Source organism: Lagopus muta, chromosome 2 (assembly GCF_023343835.1).
Source record: "Lagopus muta isolate bLagMut1 chromosome 2, bLagMut1 primary, whole genome shotgun sequence".
Lineage (NCBI taxonomy): Eukaryota > Metazoa > Chordata > Aves > Galliformes > Phasianidae > Lagopus > Lagopus muta.
The window spans coordinates 72471807-72487495 of NC_064434.1; the positions used below are offsets into that span (position 1 = coordinate 72471807).

The 15689-nt window shown below is 37.3% G+C and overlaps 1 protein-coding gene across 4 annotated transcripts in view; it reads right to left on the reverse strand.

The window, feature by feature from the left end:
* The window catches only part of LYST (lysosomal trafficking regulator), a 135074-nt gene that overhangs the window by 100762 nt on the left and 18623 nt on the right, over positions 1-15689 (reverse strand). For all 4 annotated transcript variants that reach the window (XM_048938364.1, XM_048938362.1, XM_048938361.1 and 1 more), the window contains exons 4-12: positions 15067-15157; positions 10269-12348; positions 7925-8945; positions 6208-6369; positions 5421-5574; positions 4041-4267; positions 2654-2720; positions 1838-1947; positions 392-806 (exon numbers count right to left, since the gene is read on the reverse strand). In XM_048938364.1, the coding sequence (XP_048794321.1) occupies positions 392-806; positions 1838-1947; positions 2654-2720; positions 4041-4267; positions 5421-5574; positions 6208-6369; positions 7925-8945; positions 10269-12348; positions 15067-15157 (4327 nt within the window). The remainder of the gene's footprint in view (positions 1-391; positions 807-1837; positions 1948-2653; positions 2721-4040; positions 4268-5420; positions 5575-6207; positions 6370-7924; positions 8946-10268; positions 12349-15066; positions 15158-15689) is intronic.

Here is a 15689-nt window from a genome sequence, read left to right on the forward strand (position 1 = left end):
ACCACTTGCTTCATCAATACACATGAGATCAATTAAGTCTGACAGTAGTAATTTCCTATGACCTTTCAGCTGCAGCACTGAATATTCTCTTCAACACAACATGAAGCAGCACGACATTTCATTGAAGTTAAAAATTCAATGAGAAGGCTAAATTCCTAGAGGAACTAGGCACGAACCTGGTTTATGAACAAACTGGAAACATTTTTATCTTCAAGTATAACTCACAGTACTCAAAGAATGGAAAGAACAATGAGAAAGGCTTATCATTACTGTTCAACATTTGTTAAAAGAAAAAAGTGCAACCTTTTTGTGTAAGACACATCAATTAGTAATAATTGTAACCAGAATCCTTCAGTGCTATCTAAAATAGGAACAAGAGCTATATTCTCACCTGTGCTATCAAAGCTGTTCTCTCTTACAGATAAAAGTCTTCTCTTGACTTTCTTCCCCTTCTCTGTTGAGTTTTCCATTTCATGAACACACTCCAGATGAAACCACAAGGAAACACTGAAACCATCAGACATGTGTGGCCAACAGTTCTGTCCAACTAAAGGCAAGTGAATTGGGGCCACGTGCCAAGAAGAAAGCAGTTGATGACTCAAGTTTTCACCATCTGCCTCTTTCTTATTCTGTGAAAGTTTTCCTTTTTTTAACAGTCCGGCAGTTTTGCTGTTGGAAGTGCCAGTGGATTTTTGTGAAGAACTACTAAAATTCGTGCCATGTAGCAAAGGGAAGGCAAGGTACTGTAATGGGTTCATGTCCATATTAGTTTCTATAATCTTCAATACACCCTTAAGCAGTATCTCCTAGAAGAAATAAACAAGCAAGAATCAAACTGTTCAACACCACGTAGCCAGACGTCATTTCCTAACTAAACAGAACCCCACTCTTCATTTAAACTCAGGTTCATAGTTTCACTGCATAGGTGGGCTTTCACATCTAAACTAAGACATTTACAACAGCCTTAAGTTACCACTTCAACAAGCTAAGTATAAGTCCAACAGTTTTGGGAATTTAATGACAGCAGGGATCTTTAAGTTACTATGTTTAGGAATTAGCCAAATCACAGTAGATGTTTATTTGGCAGTCTCACCTCAGATTTGTTATGTGCTAGCAGATTCATTTACACCTCAACACAAGGCTGATCTTTTACTTTACTTTGAGGAAGACTAAGAACATAAATACAGGCTATCATCTTTTACTGCATAATTATTAAAGAAGTGCCTGAGCAAGTGCTTAAGTGTCCTTAAGCAAAAATGTGTCCAGTCACATAAGCAATTACTGCAAGCCATCTTTGAAAAACTGATTTACATACTGTAATTTGGTATTATTACATGCTTTGCAGTAACTTTTCATTTCCTTCACCTTGTTTTTTCCTACAAACTCCCACACAAGCCAATACATACTTTAGCAGTATTTCCCACACAAGCAGTAGATTCCAGTGTTAGACAAGCCAACCCATGACAGTTTTAAAAGTAATTCCTGCAGATAAAGCAGCACCCATTGCTGAAAAGGAAATGCTTTACAACTAAGGAAATTACTTCAAGTTTAACAGTGTACAGTATTGTCATCAATAACTGTTATGTCAGTCTACTCAAGACAAATCTTGCTCTCTTGTGCTGAAGAGTTCCCAGTATGTTCAAGAATACAGGTTTCTAAATCCTCTTTCTCCTCTGCTCACTTTCAAAACACAAAAGGGAGTTGTTTCAGCAACTGAAACTGGTCAGTTACAGAATTGCTGTTATTAGACATTATTATATCCTTATTTCCCAAAATAGTTGAGCACAAAGATTCTCTTCATGCTTCTGAATTGTATTATTTGTTACTGAAGACATACCGTACAAGGAGTGTTCTCCAAAAATACCCGTAGGAGAAGAGTAAGTTCTTCTGAACATGTCTGTGAGCTCATCAAAGAAACGAGCAGGTCTACCAGCACCATCTGACACGCTAAAAATAAGATAATATTCTTCAGGAGAATGTGTTAAAATCTTTAAAAAATTGTATTTGATAACGTCAGGAAAAAGAATTAATGTGGAATTCAGAGTTTCACAGATGCATTTAAAACTCAGGAAGTTATAATGATTACAAAATGAATTATGAGATCCATCTGCTTTCTGATAGTATTACCATTCACAATTCACTTGACCAAATCAAGACTGCTACAGCAAGTTTGGCTTCCAGGTTTGCGAACGCAGCATCTAGTTTGCAAATAATCCCCCCAAAAAGCCATGGTTTAAAGTCCTGGGATGGTTTACAAATGTTGCGTGAGCTACCTTAGGGCAAGTATATAATTTGCTTCCAGATTTTTTGATTAGCTAGATTTTTTCTGAGTAGCAATAAAACCCAATCAAGATATCACTTAGTCCCTCTGTTACTAAGAATCCGAAACAACCCATGCTGTTACACTAAATCAATTTAACTGCATCACAAATGCAGTTTAAATAATGTAATCTCCACTGACTCAGAAATAACCCTTTAAAAGCAGGGTTATTTACATGTTAGAGACTTGTCAGAAGCTAGAGACACAGGTGCATTGATTCATGCTTGCCAATTAATTCGCTTGGTAAATTTTGTTTGCATTAAGGGCTAAAAAATTGAGGGTGTACACATTAAATTATAAAAACATGTTCTTTGAATTCAAACTCAAACTCACCATGAAAACTAGACTCTGTTTGTGTCAGTATATTCATAAATCCTCCCAAAATATGTTTAACAGCTCCCTGTTAGAAAAAAAAAATACAGGGAAACAATCAGGAGGATACAGCAGCCCAAAGAACTAACAAGTAATTTACTTTAAACAATTCAACCTACTGTTGATTTAAGTGAAAATAAATCCAGTTATAAAACACTTCCATCATTTCATGTTTGCTAATGAGCATGCTTTCATGTTTTGTACAGTTCAACTGCATGACGAGAAAGGCTTTGAAATCCAAATGATTAAAGAAAAAATCCCTTGCCACTCTGCATTCAGCAACTAACAACTGCTGCCTTGTCTTCTCTCCCAGAATAGAATTACATAAATCAACAGGCTATGATAAAACACATTACATTGGTATATAATGACGGAATATTGAGAGTTTAACTTTTCCCCAATTTTTGGGGCCAAGTTTTTAAAATTATCTAAGAAGTCCAAGAAGCTTCCACAAGAGCAACATCCTTCACAAATATCCTCTTAGATAAATATAATTCAAAAATCTAATACATTCAAAGTTTCTAAGCTCGTTAGTTCAGTAGATTAATAAGCTTGCTCTAAAACACACTTAAAAATACTTTGAATCCTAAGTCATTTTATGTGCTGAAGTTCACAAAAATAAAATACATGTGGGAAAAAGATTTTAAGAAAGTAATTCACACAAAGAATTGGAATGCCAAATAAGACATTTTCCCACTCCAGCCTTTCCTGCTTTTGGTTTAAACTGTCAAGCACTGGTAACGTTGCTTCTTAGTCAGATGACTATACATACAAACACTTTAAAAGCTCAAATTACTTTACCATTTTTTCTTCTTCTGGAGAAGTTTACTAAATTTAGTTACTTAAAAGCAAAAAAAAAAAAAACAAAAAAAAACAAAAAAACCAAAAAACCCCCCACAAACCAGCTCTTAGAAATCCCAAGTGACCCCTGTGTGCTTAATTGATTTTTAATATAAACTCATGACAAATGAATGAAATATTTTGCAGGTGCAGCATTGCAAGTTTCAAAAAAGCATGTTAATACATGAATATGTACATATTCTAAATATTAGAACACCTGACGGCTTCTAGATCTGCACTGACAGCTTTTGTGGTTCAATAGCTTTGATGAAATAAAACAACTGTAGGCCAACTGCCTTTCAGTACATTAGTTAAGTTTCTTATAACTTAATCTTTCTAACTTAATGCAGTTTTACCAACAATATCAATCCTTTGCGTTATTTCAGGTCTTACCAAACACCATAACGAGTACTTCAGAGTTCAGCTTTTTTTTTTTAATACTATTACTACAAAACTGAAGAGAATAAGCAACTGCTGAAGTGCTGCATTTGTTCAATAACATTTTTACCTGTTCTATAAGTACAGTGGCATTTCTCTCCTTCTGGTTGATGATTTTCAGGCAGCTCTGGAATACATGAGCAAGCACATCTAAACTTGCATTACCAGCTGACAGCAAATTTAATTCTAACATGCAGATTTCAGGATATATTAATTCTCCTTGATTGATGTTTTCAGTTAGGTCATTACGATAACCTGAAGGACCGGTACATTCTGGCTCTGCCTTTGTGTCTGCTCCTGAAAGAGAACATTTGTCTTACTCCAACGTACTCAGATGAAAAGTTTGCATTACTTAAGTAGCATATCCAAGGTCGTAGTTTCTCCAATCTTCTCAAACACAAAAATAGTCACTAGTGTATCAGCAGTTTTCAGAAGTTTGTAACACCTTCTATTCTGCTTTACGTTCCCACGTTTTCCTGCCAACACATGGGCAGGGGTGCAGTTTCCCCCATTACATGTTCTTGAACTACATGCTGTTATTTCTTGGGAACTGGACACACAGCAATAATAAAGATGCAATTCAAATATGAATCTTTGTAACAGAACTTCATCTTCTATGCAGAACTCTGACCCTGCCAAGGAACAATGAATGTAAATGATCGTTATCTTAAAAGGCAGGGTGAAGCAGTAGTTCAGTCATTTAACTCACAAGATGTTTGACAGGACACATAAGATCTTCATTAAAAACAAAACCCAAGCATTTAAGTTCTACTTGTTACACACCCACCTCTTCAGGACATGTCATTTAAAACTAAAATGATGTGATAGAGACAATATGCTATCTGCAAATGTTTCATGGAAATAGTTTCAGGTTGAATTTATAATTCAGAAACTTCTAAAACATGCATTTGTATACAATTCTGATACACTACTGAAAGTCCAGTCATACAGATAAACAGCAGTAGTGGAATGTAAGCTCACAGCACAAAGACAAAAATCAAAACAAATCTATGTTCAAAATCACATCAAAAGAATAAAACACGTATCAGTTGTTGAATATCAATAGATACAACCAGACTACACAACTTCAATTTTTTTTAGTACTACATAAAATTTCAAGCACTGACTTACAGACAAGCTACTGATAAGTATCTCTGGAGATAATTGCTTCCAGATCACAATAATAAATGTCAAAAGACAATCCAACATAATTTAAGAGCAAGAATCATGTAAACTAGTGTAACCAATATAGAACAGTTCCTGTAACACTCAGCATAATAATAGTCAGCTTCACTTCTGGGGGAATCCAATTACACTTGCTGTGAAAAATCTAACCTATGTGCAGCTGTAAAAAGTCTCTGATCATCATCCTGCTTTTGTACATCTTAAAAAGACAACCAAGCTTGGCTATATCAGAGATTGCTTTGTACATTCAGAAGTTCACATTTACCTCCATCCTTCGTTTCACTGTCAGGGTTACTTTCACTGTCTGCTTCATATCCTTCTTCTTCAGCAAAAAGTTTAAGGCTATCACACTGTGACTCGTCAGCTTCCTCAGGTATATCTCCAGGCTGTGGCATTGACTCCTTTTCAATGTAGTGGGTCTGTAAAACGCAAATTCACCACCTTGGTTCAGAAAAACAAATAGTTGTGAACCTTCCAGAACCTTTTTCCATGCCCACTGGGGAAAGAAACAAACTCATCACATATTTCCAGGAAACTCAAGACTCTTTTTAAGGATGTCGCACTTCTACACAGAGAATTGACTCTGCAAAGATGGATTTTTGTTACTAACTACCCAAATACAGTTTTGGGAAACAGGTGACCAACACATTAAGAAAAACTGTCTCCAAAAATTCTCATTGTAATCATTTTAACATCTGCTCTTATGTTGAGATATATCTGCAGTCTCTAAGGTCTGTGAATATCCACTTTGAGTTCTTCCACTGCCTACAGTAAAACAGAAGAGCAAGAACTTCCAACTTCAGATATTTCCATAAAGCATAATAGGGCTTGCTCTTTTTTAGAGTGATTCATTTCAGAGCAGCAAATTAGGGAGCATATGAATATACATCATTCACCTTGACACTTGTATATGAGAATCAGAGAATTCATTTTCAACAGCTGTAAGAATGCAACAGATATAAACCTTATTTAGTTTAAAAAAAACAAATACGAACAAAACCTTGACCCAGCAAACCTCACAGAATTAGATTTGTTTAGTCAGTGTTTCATACCTTCTCTGTTTTCTCTTCAGAATGATCCAGGTCAGTAGAAAAAGTGCCCAATGCAACACGAAGCAGTGAATCAAAGAGAGGCTTCGCCAAGTCAGTTTCTAGCAGTTTTGACTGAGCAAGTTGTTCTCGTATTTGTAGTAAGATATCATCCACACAAATATTCTAGAGTTTGTAAGATAAACATTTTGATTTATTATTGTTTTGGCTAGAATAGACCAGTACTGCAATTTAACAACTGCCTCTTCCACCTACACTACGGTCTTCCCAGCTAGAACTGTTACACTTCACCAAGCATCCTACAATAACAAAGACTTACAGCCTGCCATGACAAACACTTTGTGGGTTAAACAATCCTCACACTGAACAATCTAAGCAACTTTACTGCTTCTGTAAAATTACATGAAGGCACTCTTTCAAAAAACAAACATGCTTCTGAAACAGTTGGAAGTAGAGTGCATTCAGATGACACCGTGTTACTCAAGAGGTTAAAAGGATAGAGGGTGGTAAGTCCAACTTCACAAAAATAGCAAGCGGCTCTAAATCGCAGGTTTCATACATATTATGACAGCAGAAAGAGATAGGTAAGGGGCTAAAAAAACCTCAAGATGATAATTAAAATAATAATCCATAGTGAAGGAGTCTATGAATCAATAACTTTTGATGGAATCCTGAATTAGTTCACCTCTAAAGCTAATAGTTTTTTTCAGGTGCTCCTTACATATTGCTGTCTTTTAACACCTCTCTCTCCTCAAGCACAATCCTCTGCTCACCATTCACACAGTTCTGCTTAACATGCAAGTCACTGTGTACAACTTGTGTCTTGCCTACACGACTCTCAGTTCTGTCTCACATTCTCCAGTGAGCACCCTTGCAGAAGTATCTACCACCATTCAACACTCATCAGTTCAAACACAGAGCATGTGACTGGACAAAGAAACTACACAGGAAAGAAAAGGTACTCAACTAGAGAAAAAAAACAGTCATGGCCAGCTTGAAATAAATAGTAGTCAGCATCCACCACTGCATTTGTGGGCAGAGGAAAACATGCCCTCCCACAAGTCAGGACTATTTTAGGCCGAAGAGAAAAAAAAAACCTTTATCTGTTAGGATCATAGTCCTAGCACAGTTCTTGGACTGAAGATACACTAAACCAAGACACATTAAAACAGAAAAGAGTATATGATGTTTTTGCCTTATCCATATCAACCATGCTAGCTCAAATGGTAACAGAGAGATGAATAAATTGGAAACAATTAAAAAACCAAACAGGGTAAACATCTCATTCAAGGTGGATTACTCTGCATTCCACAAGGCTCCTCCAGCCACTGAAAAGCAGAGAATCGGCATGAACAGGGATCCAGTCCAAAAGGGATGGAAGAAATATGTCAGAGGACAAACAAGGTATTACAGGATCCTAACCAGTACGGGCAAAGAGCAGACACGTGGAAAGGTGGAAAGTTGCCTCCTTAAAAAAAGGAACTATAGCCTGTCCTTCTCTTACTCCTATTCCTTCATGTCTGCTGACCACTACCACCATCATCTAGATATATTGCTTTCTGTCATGCTTAAGGCGTGCATTTAAATATGCATCATAACAACAAACTTTCTTTAAACTCCAAAAAAATCAACAACAAAACTCCCTCAGATGGATTACTGTTAAAATAATGTTGTACATAACAGATACAATTAAGGTAAGCTAAGGGAAGTTGCACATTACCTGATTAAACATCTCTACTTCCATCTTCTGCTGTGTGGTGCTTGCACTGTGTAAACATATCATCAGCAAAGCTTCTAGAAGTCTGATGCCCTGAAGTGCCCATTCAGTTTCTTCTCTTACAGAAGACTTTCTCTCTTCCAGATTTGCAGCTGAAGCATGTTCCCTACTTGCAGAATTGTCACAGGAGACACATTCAGACACCAGCTGTTCTGGAACAGCAAGACTGTCAGAACTACTGAGCTCTGATTGCGCCACTTCCCTGCTTTCAGGGAAATGAACAGAGGCATCTTTGCTGAGACGTTCAGCACGAGCACTCCCATGTGAACTTTTGCTTTCACTCAATGTTCTCTCCCTTTTTTCTTGTTCTTTCTCCTTATTTTCCACAAGCTTCTGAATTATAAGGATTAGCAGTCTATGGCATGCTTCAAAACCTCCAAGTCTATGGAACTGTCTCTGGAAAACTGAACTATGCAAATAGATGCAACGACACATGGACCAAATATCAGCAGCTCTGTGAATATGCTCCAGAGAGGGCAAAGTAAGGCTTTCCAGTGACAGACATGGTAATTTATGGCCTAATGGCTCACTAGCTGTACTATCATATCCCGATGTATCTTCAGAGTCATTAGCTGAATCCAGATCACCATCTGCTTCTTTACTTACACATAAAAATGCAACACAGAGAAATAGGTTTATCGTGTTAACATGAACGTCTTGACTCTCAAACTTTTTCTTTTTTGGGTAAGCCTCTTTAAGGCCTGCATAAAACTTGCTCAGGCTTTGAGGAATTTCTGAAGCAGTGTGCTGGCTACAAAGAGAAGCAGGCAAATCAGATGCAGACTCCTTGTGCTCATAATTGAAGTCTTCTAGCTCTGGCACTGCTTGATCTTTCTGCTGCTCACCGAGGCAGAGTATCAAAGTCTCCAACACTTTCAAAGAATAGCTTCTTAAAGTATCTAAGTAGTTTAACTCAGTCATTTGATTCACTCCATTACAACTCAGAAATAAGTCTCTAATCACCCTGTAAGAGAAAGCACAACAGAGTCTCCTTACAAATCAACAATGAATTCATTATCTCGTAAGATTTTATGAGACATTCATAAGATGTGACATCTAAAAATAATCCTGCTCCACACACCCGAGTGACACCAAGACCAAATCATGTTTATATGAAGTAAACATATCTCGAAGTGCAAGAATTGCACTTCAGGTATGCAAGGTGGGCATCATCTGCAATACTTCAGAATCTCTAAGCATCATTCATCTAGTAGAAGAAAATTTAACTTTTAGTTGAGCTATGATGTAGGGACATACAACCTTATGTAGGGTTGACTAATCACTAATACAGACCACAACAATGTATATGATGTTCAAAGCATTAAAGTGTTCAGATGTATATCTGCTCTGCAACAGTACTTCCAGGCAACTTTTTATTAACAGTTGGAGCTAGTCAGACTTCAAGTCTATGACTCTGGTAGGAAATAGACTGCTTCTCAAATAAACATGAAGTCTTAGGACTTTTACTTGCTATGTCTTCAACAGTTTTAAGAAAAAACTGCTGAACAGTATCTGAAACACATTTCAAGCACAACTTTATGCAACTGTTATTGCCAAAGGTGTTTTTTTTTTAATATTGGCATACTTCCAATGATATTTTCTCCATTCTTTCTACTGCCCATGTATTACATTGAGTTCACATAGAACTGGGGCTAAGGATCTGCAAGTTTCTTAATGTAGGTTGGTTTACAGACATTCACCTTCCCTACCTTCCAACTTCATTCCCATATCTACTAAATTCACTTCATCAGGACTCCAACAGAAAAGATCAGAATCCTTCATAGAAGAAAGGACACATTCATATTCTTAATAAAATATATGGAATTTTATTCAGAAGCTATGAGTGCAGAACAAGTAGAAAGTTTTCTACTTCATGTCTTAGAAGCTTGTTTTTTCTTTTCTAAAAAAAATTAAATGATTCACAAATTCTGTAGGAACTAGGAGAAGGGAAACAGACTGGACAATTTAGGAGAAATTCTCATCAAGTGAAATGAGAATCTGTTCAACACTGACTCACTTTAGCATGAAGAATTAAGAGGCAAAGAATTAGAGGCCACATTAGCCAGATTTTGTTCTTACATGCTTTGTTTTGACTTGTTCAAGGCCCCATACTTTCTGCAGCTTATGAATCTAACAAAGTCTTCTGTTATTTATCTTGACATCCTCTCTGAGATATCCAAGTGAAAATATAGTCCAAACATTTACGTTCTAATCAGTGACAAACAGATAGAACTTTGTACTACATAATTACTGGGGTTTTCCATTAATAAGCAGAAATTCTACCAACCTGGATTTAAGCAATGCAGGAAGTATCTGCAAGTAAATTTGAAGTACTTCGTAAGGCAAACACTGGCTATGGCAACCGCTTGTGTGTTTATCAGCTGTAGTTAGTCCCAGTTGTTGAGCATGGCAAGCTAGCTCAACCCCCTTCTGAAGCACTGGATTATAAATACAATTATATAGTTTCCACTGGACCACTGCATTTCCCTTTTGAATTAAGTGGCAAATATGGCTTGCAATCTGCATGCCTTGTAATTTGTCTTCTTCAAAAACAACGTTCTGATAAGCCTCCAACGCATCCCATCTCAGCAACACATCTTCAGATCCACTGCTAGGCAGAATTCCCTGAACTCTGCAGGAGGAACTAGATGCAAAACCAGCATCATTAGAGTTGCCCTGCAAGGCATCTTCCAACTGCAAAAGCTGATCACAGTCAATAGTACATATATTGCACGATGCCTGTATAATTCTTGGAGAAGCTTCTGCTCCACCCAGCTGATCCAGTATAAACTTGTTAAGGATGTTCAGTATGTGCTGTTGAAAGTTTTTTAATATTGGTAACTTGGAAGCACGGAGCAATGGGACAATCACAGATTTTGGGTCCATACAACAGCATATTCCTACATTATGTATACCTGAGAGAATTTGAACACAAGTACTGCTCAGAGAAACTTGCTGCAACAAGTGCAAACACTGGTGTGCACAAACAGCAATGCAACAGCATCTGTCAGGATAATTAACTTCTCCATCAGTTGTCTCAAAGGGATTTCTGGAAGCTTGGTTTTTAAAAGCAGATACAGAGAGCCCAGAGAGATCTCTGTGGTGATGCATGAAGTAAGAGTACTCACATCGTCTATGCCGCTTTCTTGTACACACTGACTGATGGAGTTGCTCTGATTTCACTTTTTTGACAGTGCTGATTATTTTCATGATGCTGTTTATAAGGGATTTCAGATGCTCTGGAGCTTCCCCAGTTACTCCCTCATTCTTCATACACAGCCATTCCATTTGAAGTACTGTTACTTCAAACAGCTTAAAACCTTGATGCTGTATGAACTCATGAACAAGATCTATTGCTTGGCTAAAGTAGAATGGATTAGAGGCTGCACTCTGCAGGCAGCGGATCAAGATCTGCAAGACTCCTCCTATAACTTCAGGTAGAAGCAAGGCTCTGTGACGGTATCTAGATAATTCAAAGTCATCCTGAACAAGCTGCTGTAGTGTTTTCTTATACTCTGGAGCAAAAGGATGAGGCTGCTTTTCCAAGCAAATTCTGATTTTTAATGCTGCTTTAAGCAAGTCTGTCACATTTCTTCTCAAGTTGTCAGGCATTGTTTCTGTACTGCTAATATCTAAAGACATAAGATGCAGAACTGTTCGAAACAGCATCCTTTGGACCAGAGCCACAGGTTCTTCTGTCCACCCTGCAGAAACCACTTCATTTTCTGTGTTACTACTTAAATTACAGTCTCCAAATGCTGATAAGAACTCAGTTAATGTGGGCACCACAGTAGCTGAAAGAGCAGAACTGTGATTCAAAGTAATATCAAATCCACACACCTTCTCCAATAGTGACAATAACACATGGCATAAGTCAAAAGGAGAGTTATCCATGTTGCTCTCAGCAGTTCCTGCAACTGGCTCATTCAAAATCTCTGGATTTAGCTCATGCGCTGGAATAATTTGGCTGGAATTTTCTAGACCAGGGACATCAGAATTAGGATTTGGTACCACATCAGTAGGCAAGAAATCACTTCTACCTACAAGGTAGCTGTCCCTAGCTGGGTACGTTAAAAAAGGCTGCAGGAACTGGGAACGTCTGTGTTTCATTGTTACAGTATTCTTGTCATCAGAATTGCCCTCTGAATCTGAAGTGGACAGCTGAGATCTTCTTGCATCTCGCACAGAGTAACGATGGGTGGTTTTGCGCATGCGCCCACTTTTTCGAGACCGAGGATGGAGCTGTGCAGAAGCCTGAAGAGATGAACGAGCACTTCGATCTAATCCCACTTTTTCCTGAGTGGATTTCACAGTTGAATTGCTGTCTTTGGTCAGGCAAACATCTACTGTAAATGGTATATCGAAACCTGTTGCAAAAGAAAGGCAAAGGAACATTAAAAGAACACTCAGAAACAATATATTTAAAAAAACAAAAATAGGAAAAATACTTTTAGCTTCAAGTGTGAGTAGTATCATAACATGCCATGTTTTTGCACATTTGACATTTATAATATAAAAAGTTGGTAACAATTCATGTTCAGGAACCACAGTGGCTTTCCTTTAAATCCTAGGTATTATGAGGTATTATGGATACATAAACTGTCCTTGCGTTTTGTAGAACTTACTTGTAGGCACAGCTATTCCATCCCCTTAAAAATAACATCAAGGTAGATGAAAGGATATCTTGAAGCAAAGGAAAGTTTAGTTTGAAAAAAATCTTTTGGCCTGTTACAGCCACTGGTTATAATCTACTTTGGTGAAGTTAGATACACCAATATAGTAGCAGTAAAATATCAGTCAGCAGCACTCCAATTCCAGGATCTACTCTATTATTTAGTTGTGGAAGCAGTTCTAGGCAGCAACAAAAACATTACTTATTTTCTGCCCCTCATTTGAAATATCCACAGTAAGCACTGCCAAACAACTCCAACCCACAATAAGAAAAACTGAACTCTAAGCAGAGTGAGAAAATGTCCTCAGCTTGATGATTCAACATTGCTTTACGCAACTCATATGCTATAGGAGCTGAGTGCCTTAACACACAGCATAAAGATATGATTACAGACTATTGGTACTAATGGGAAAAACTTTTAAGTACAGAGTAGATCATTATGTACACAGGTCTTAATCATTCCAGTTTTAATTGTTCCAAATCCAAGAAGCAGACATATGTTGTGGACTTCCAGCAATAATCAGGGCCAAGAGGGAGACTGAAATGAGGAACCCTTAAGTTTAAGATGTGGAACGCTCCCACGAAAGCCAAGATGAAACACCTTTCAACTATGCAGCATAAAGTATGGAATATGAAATTAAATTTTATTCAGTGGGCAAGAAATTTTTTGAAGAATACTACACAATATTTCCACTTGACTTACATTGGTCAACTCAGACTATAAACAGTCAAAAAAGCAGATGGAAAAAAGTTTACATGCTTTTGGATGAAGTCCACCATGACTTTTAATCAGTAGCAGAAAAGTACCTGTATGCTTTGTGCATAAGAATAACCCAGCAAACAATGGCAAGTATTCACCATCCACTATTCAGTACTCAGAGAAAGTAGTGATAGTCAACAATAACACACCCCAAAAAGAAATAAACCCTAAAAAGAAAAAATCCCAAAGCACACAATACAGATATAAACACTAAATTGAAAGAAAAGATACTTCTGGGAGCAAGCACGACACACCTTGCTGTTTCATAGTCACAGTCGCAGTGCCTGTGGAACAGTTGCTTTGGAAGGAAGATAACTATGAGTTTCTTACCAAATAAAGGGTATTTCCTGAACAGGAAGAAAGCAAGCTAGCTAATGCAGATGGGTTAAGATATTTTATTTCTGATCAAGGAAAACAAGCTCTCTGTGCAAAATTGATTATATCATGTTTACTGCTTCAGTACCGCAAGCTAGAAATTTGTAGTAGGTGCAAACCACATTATGCAAAGTGTAAAACCAGCACATCTTAAAACCTGTCTAAACAGCAGCATTTTAAACTAACATTGGAAAAGTCACTTGGCTATCATAGGGCCAAAATATTTAATTCAATCATGCTTCCAGGGAGCATGGAAGAAAGATGCAAGCAGGGTAGTTGTTTACATAAAGTATTATGAAACTGGCATTCTAAAGGCCACACAACTCCAAACATTAACAACATTTACAGGGCTTTAAAATGGCAAAGAACTCTGGGAAAGCTTCAAGTGGAAATCCTTCAGAATTCTTTCAAACATACAAATAACTTGTTTCATCCTCTGTTTTATCTTCTAATAAAGAAAAACACAGAAGCTCCCCCTCCCCCCAAAAAGCTGTCATCACTTCATAGTTCACTTCTTGCACAGTTTATCTTGTATCACCTCTTTTATCACTTGATTATCTATCATACCTTCCACTCCTTTGATTTAAACAACTTTTTTGGCAATTGAATCCTTGTGATTTAGTTTTTCTGTTCATACATCAGTTTTTCCTGACAAAGAACATCCAAGATGCACTCTGATTCTGTTCACAGTCATCCAGTATCATTTCATTTTCAAGGCCTACATCTGTGATATTCATTCCACTTTCACACTCTGTTACCGGTTTAGCTTTTAAGTCTCTCTTCTATCATTTCTTTCATTTCAGAAGAAAAAGTCTCACTCCATCTCTGACCAGTCTAAAGCATCCTGTTGTGGATTTTTTTTAATTAACCATAAGTCTTTCCTCCTCCTACCCACCATGAAACACTACATATTACAAAATCATGCACTTTTAAACTCCTTTCCAGTCTTTCCTGTATCACCCAAAAAGCAAAAAACCAACCCACTAACAACAAAAATTGATCTCATCACACAGTCCAGATACACAGTAATGTGAGCATCGTCTTGTACATAAACCAAGAGCCTTAGCCTTCTCTGGACAATTTTCCTTGTATGTTTTAGAGCACTGGTGTTTTTAAGTTTAGTTTCTTAGTATAGAATGAAAGTGGTAATTCTACAAAGAGGCCATGGACAACGGACACAGACATAATGGATTTCTGTTCTTTAGCTGGCAATACTAGAATACAAATACAATGCATGGCATTTTCTAGATCCTTAATACTGTAAATAATAAATCTTACCCACTGCTTTTTCTTCTTGGACAGGGATTTTCCAGACCAGTGGCAGAAGTGACAGAAGGAGGGTCAGAAGCTCCTCCCGACATGTCAGCTCCTGTGTTCAGAAGGAAAAATAAACAATCTTTTGTAGCTTTCCCCCCCCCCCCCCCCCCCCTCAAATAGATGAATTCTCCAGCTTATTTTAATAAGCTATAAACATTCAGTTCTCTGTGTCTTCTTGCTGTTCTATGCAGAACTGGAAAGACAACCTAATTGCAAAGAATGCTATAATCATTAACTGGAGCCAATCAGAAAGTTTTTGAAGTATTTATTAAACTTTTTCAACTCTTCATATAAAAATCTCTTCAAATCCTTTTTGTTGAACAAATTCCTCACCCACCACATAAGAAAACCAGGAAGTTGAAAGCAAGTAATATAGGAAGGTGGAAAATCCCAACAATTTACTGGTTGCTATACATCACTATCTGTATGGTTTCAGTGCTAAAAAACAAAAAAAACAACCAAGAAATTCTATCACCAACCCCCAATCCAGAACCACAAAAACCTGACCTGAGCATTTTTGTAGCTGACATCATTCAGTGACATGCAGCTGAAGCAACAACTTTTCCCAAAAATTCAAGATAGCA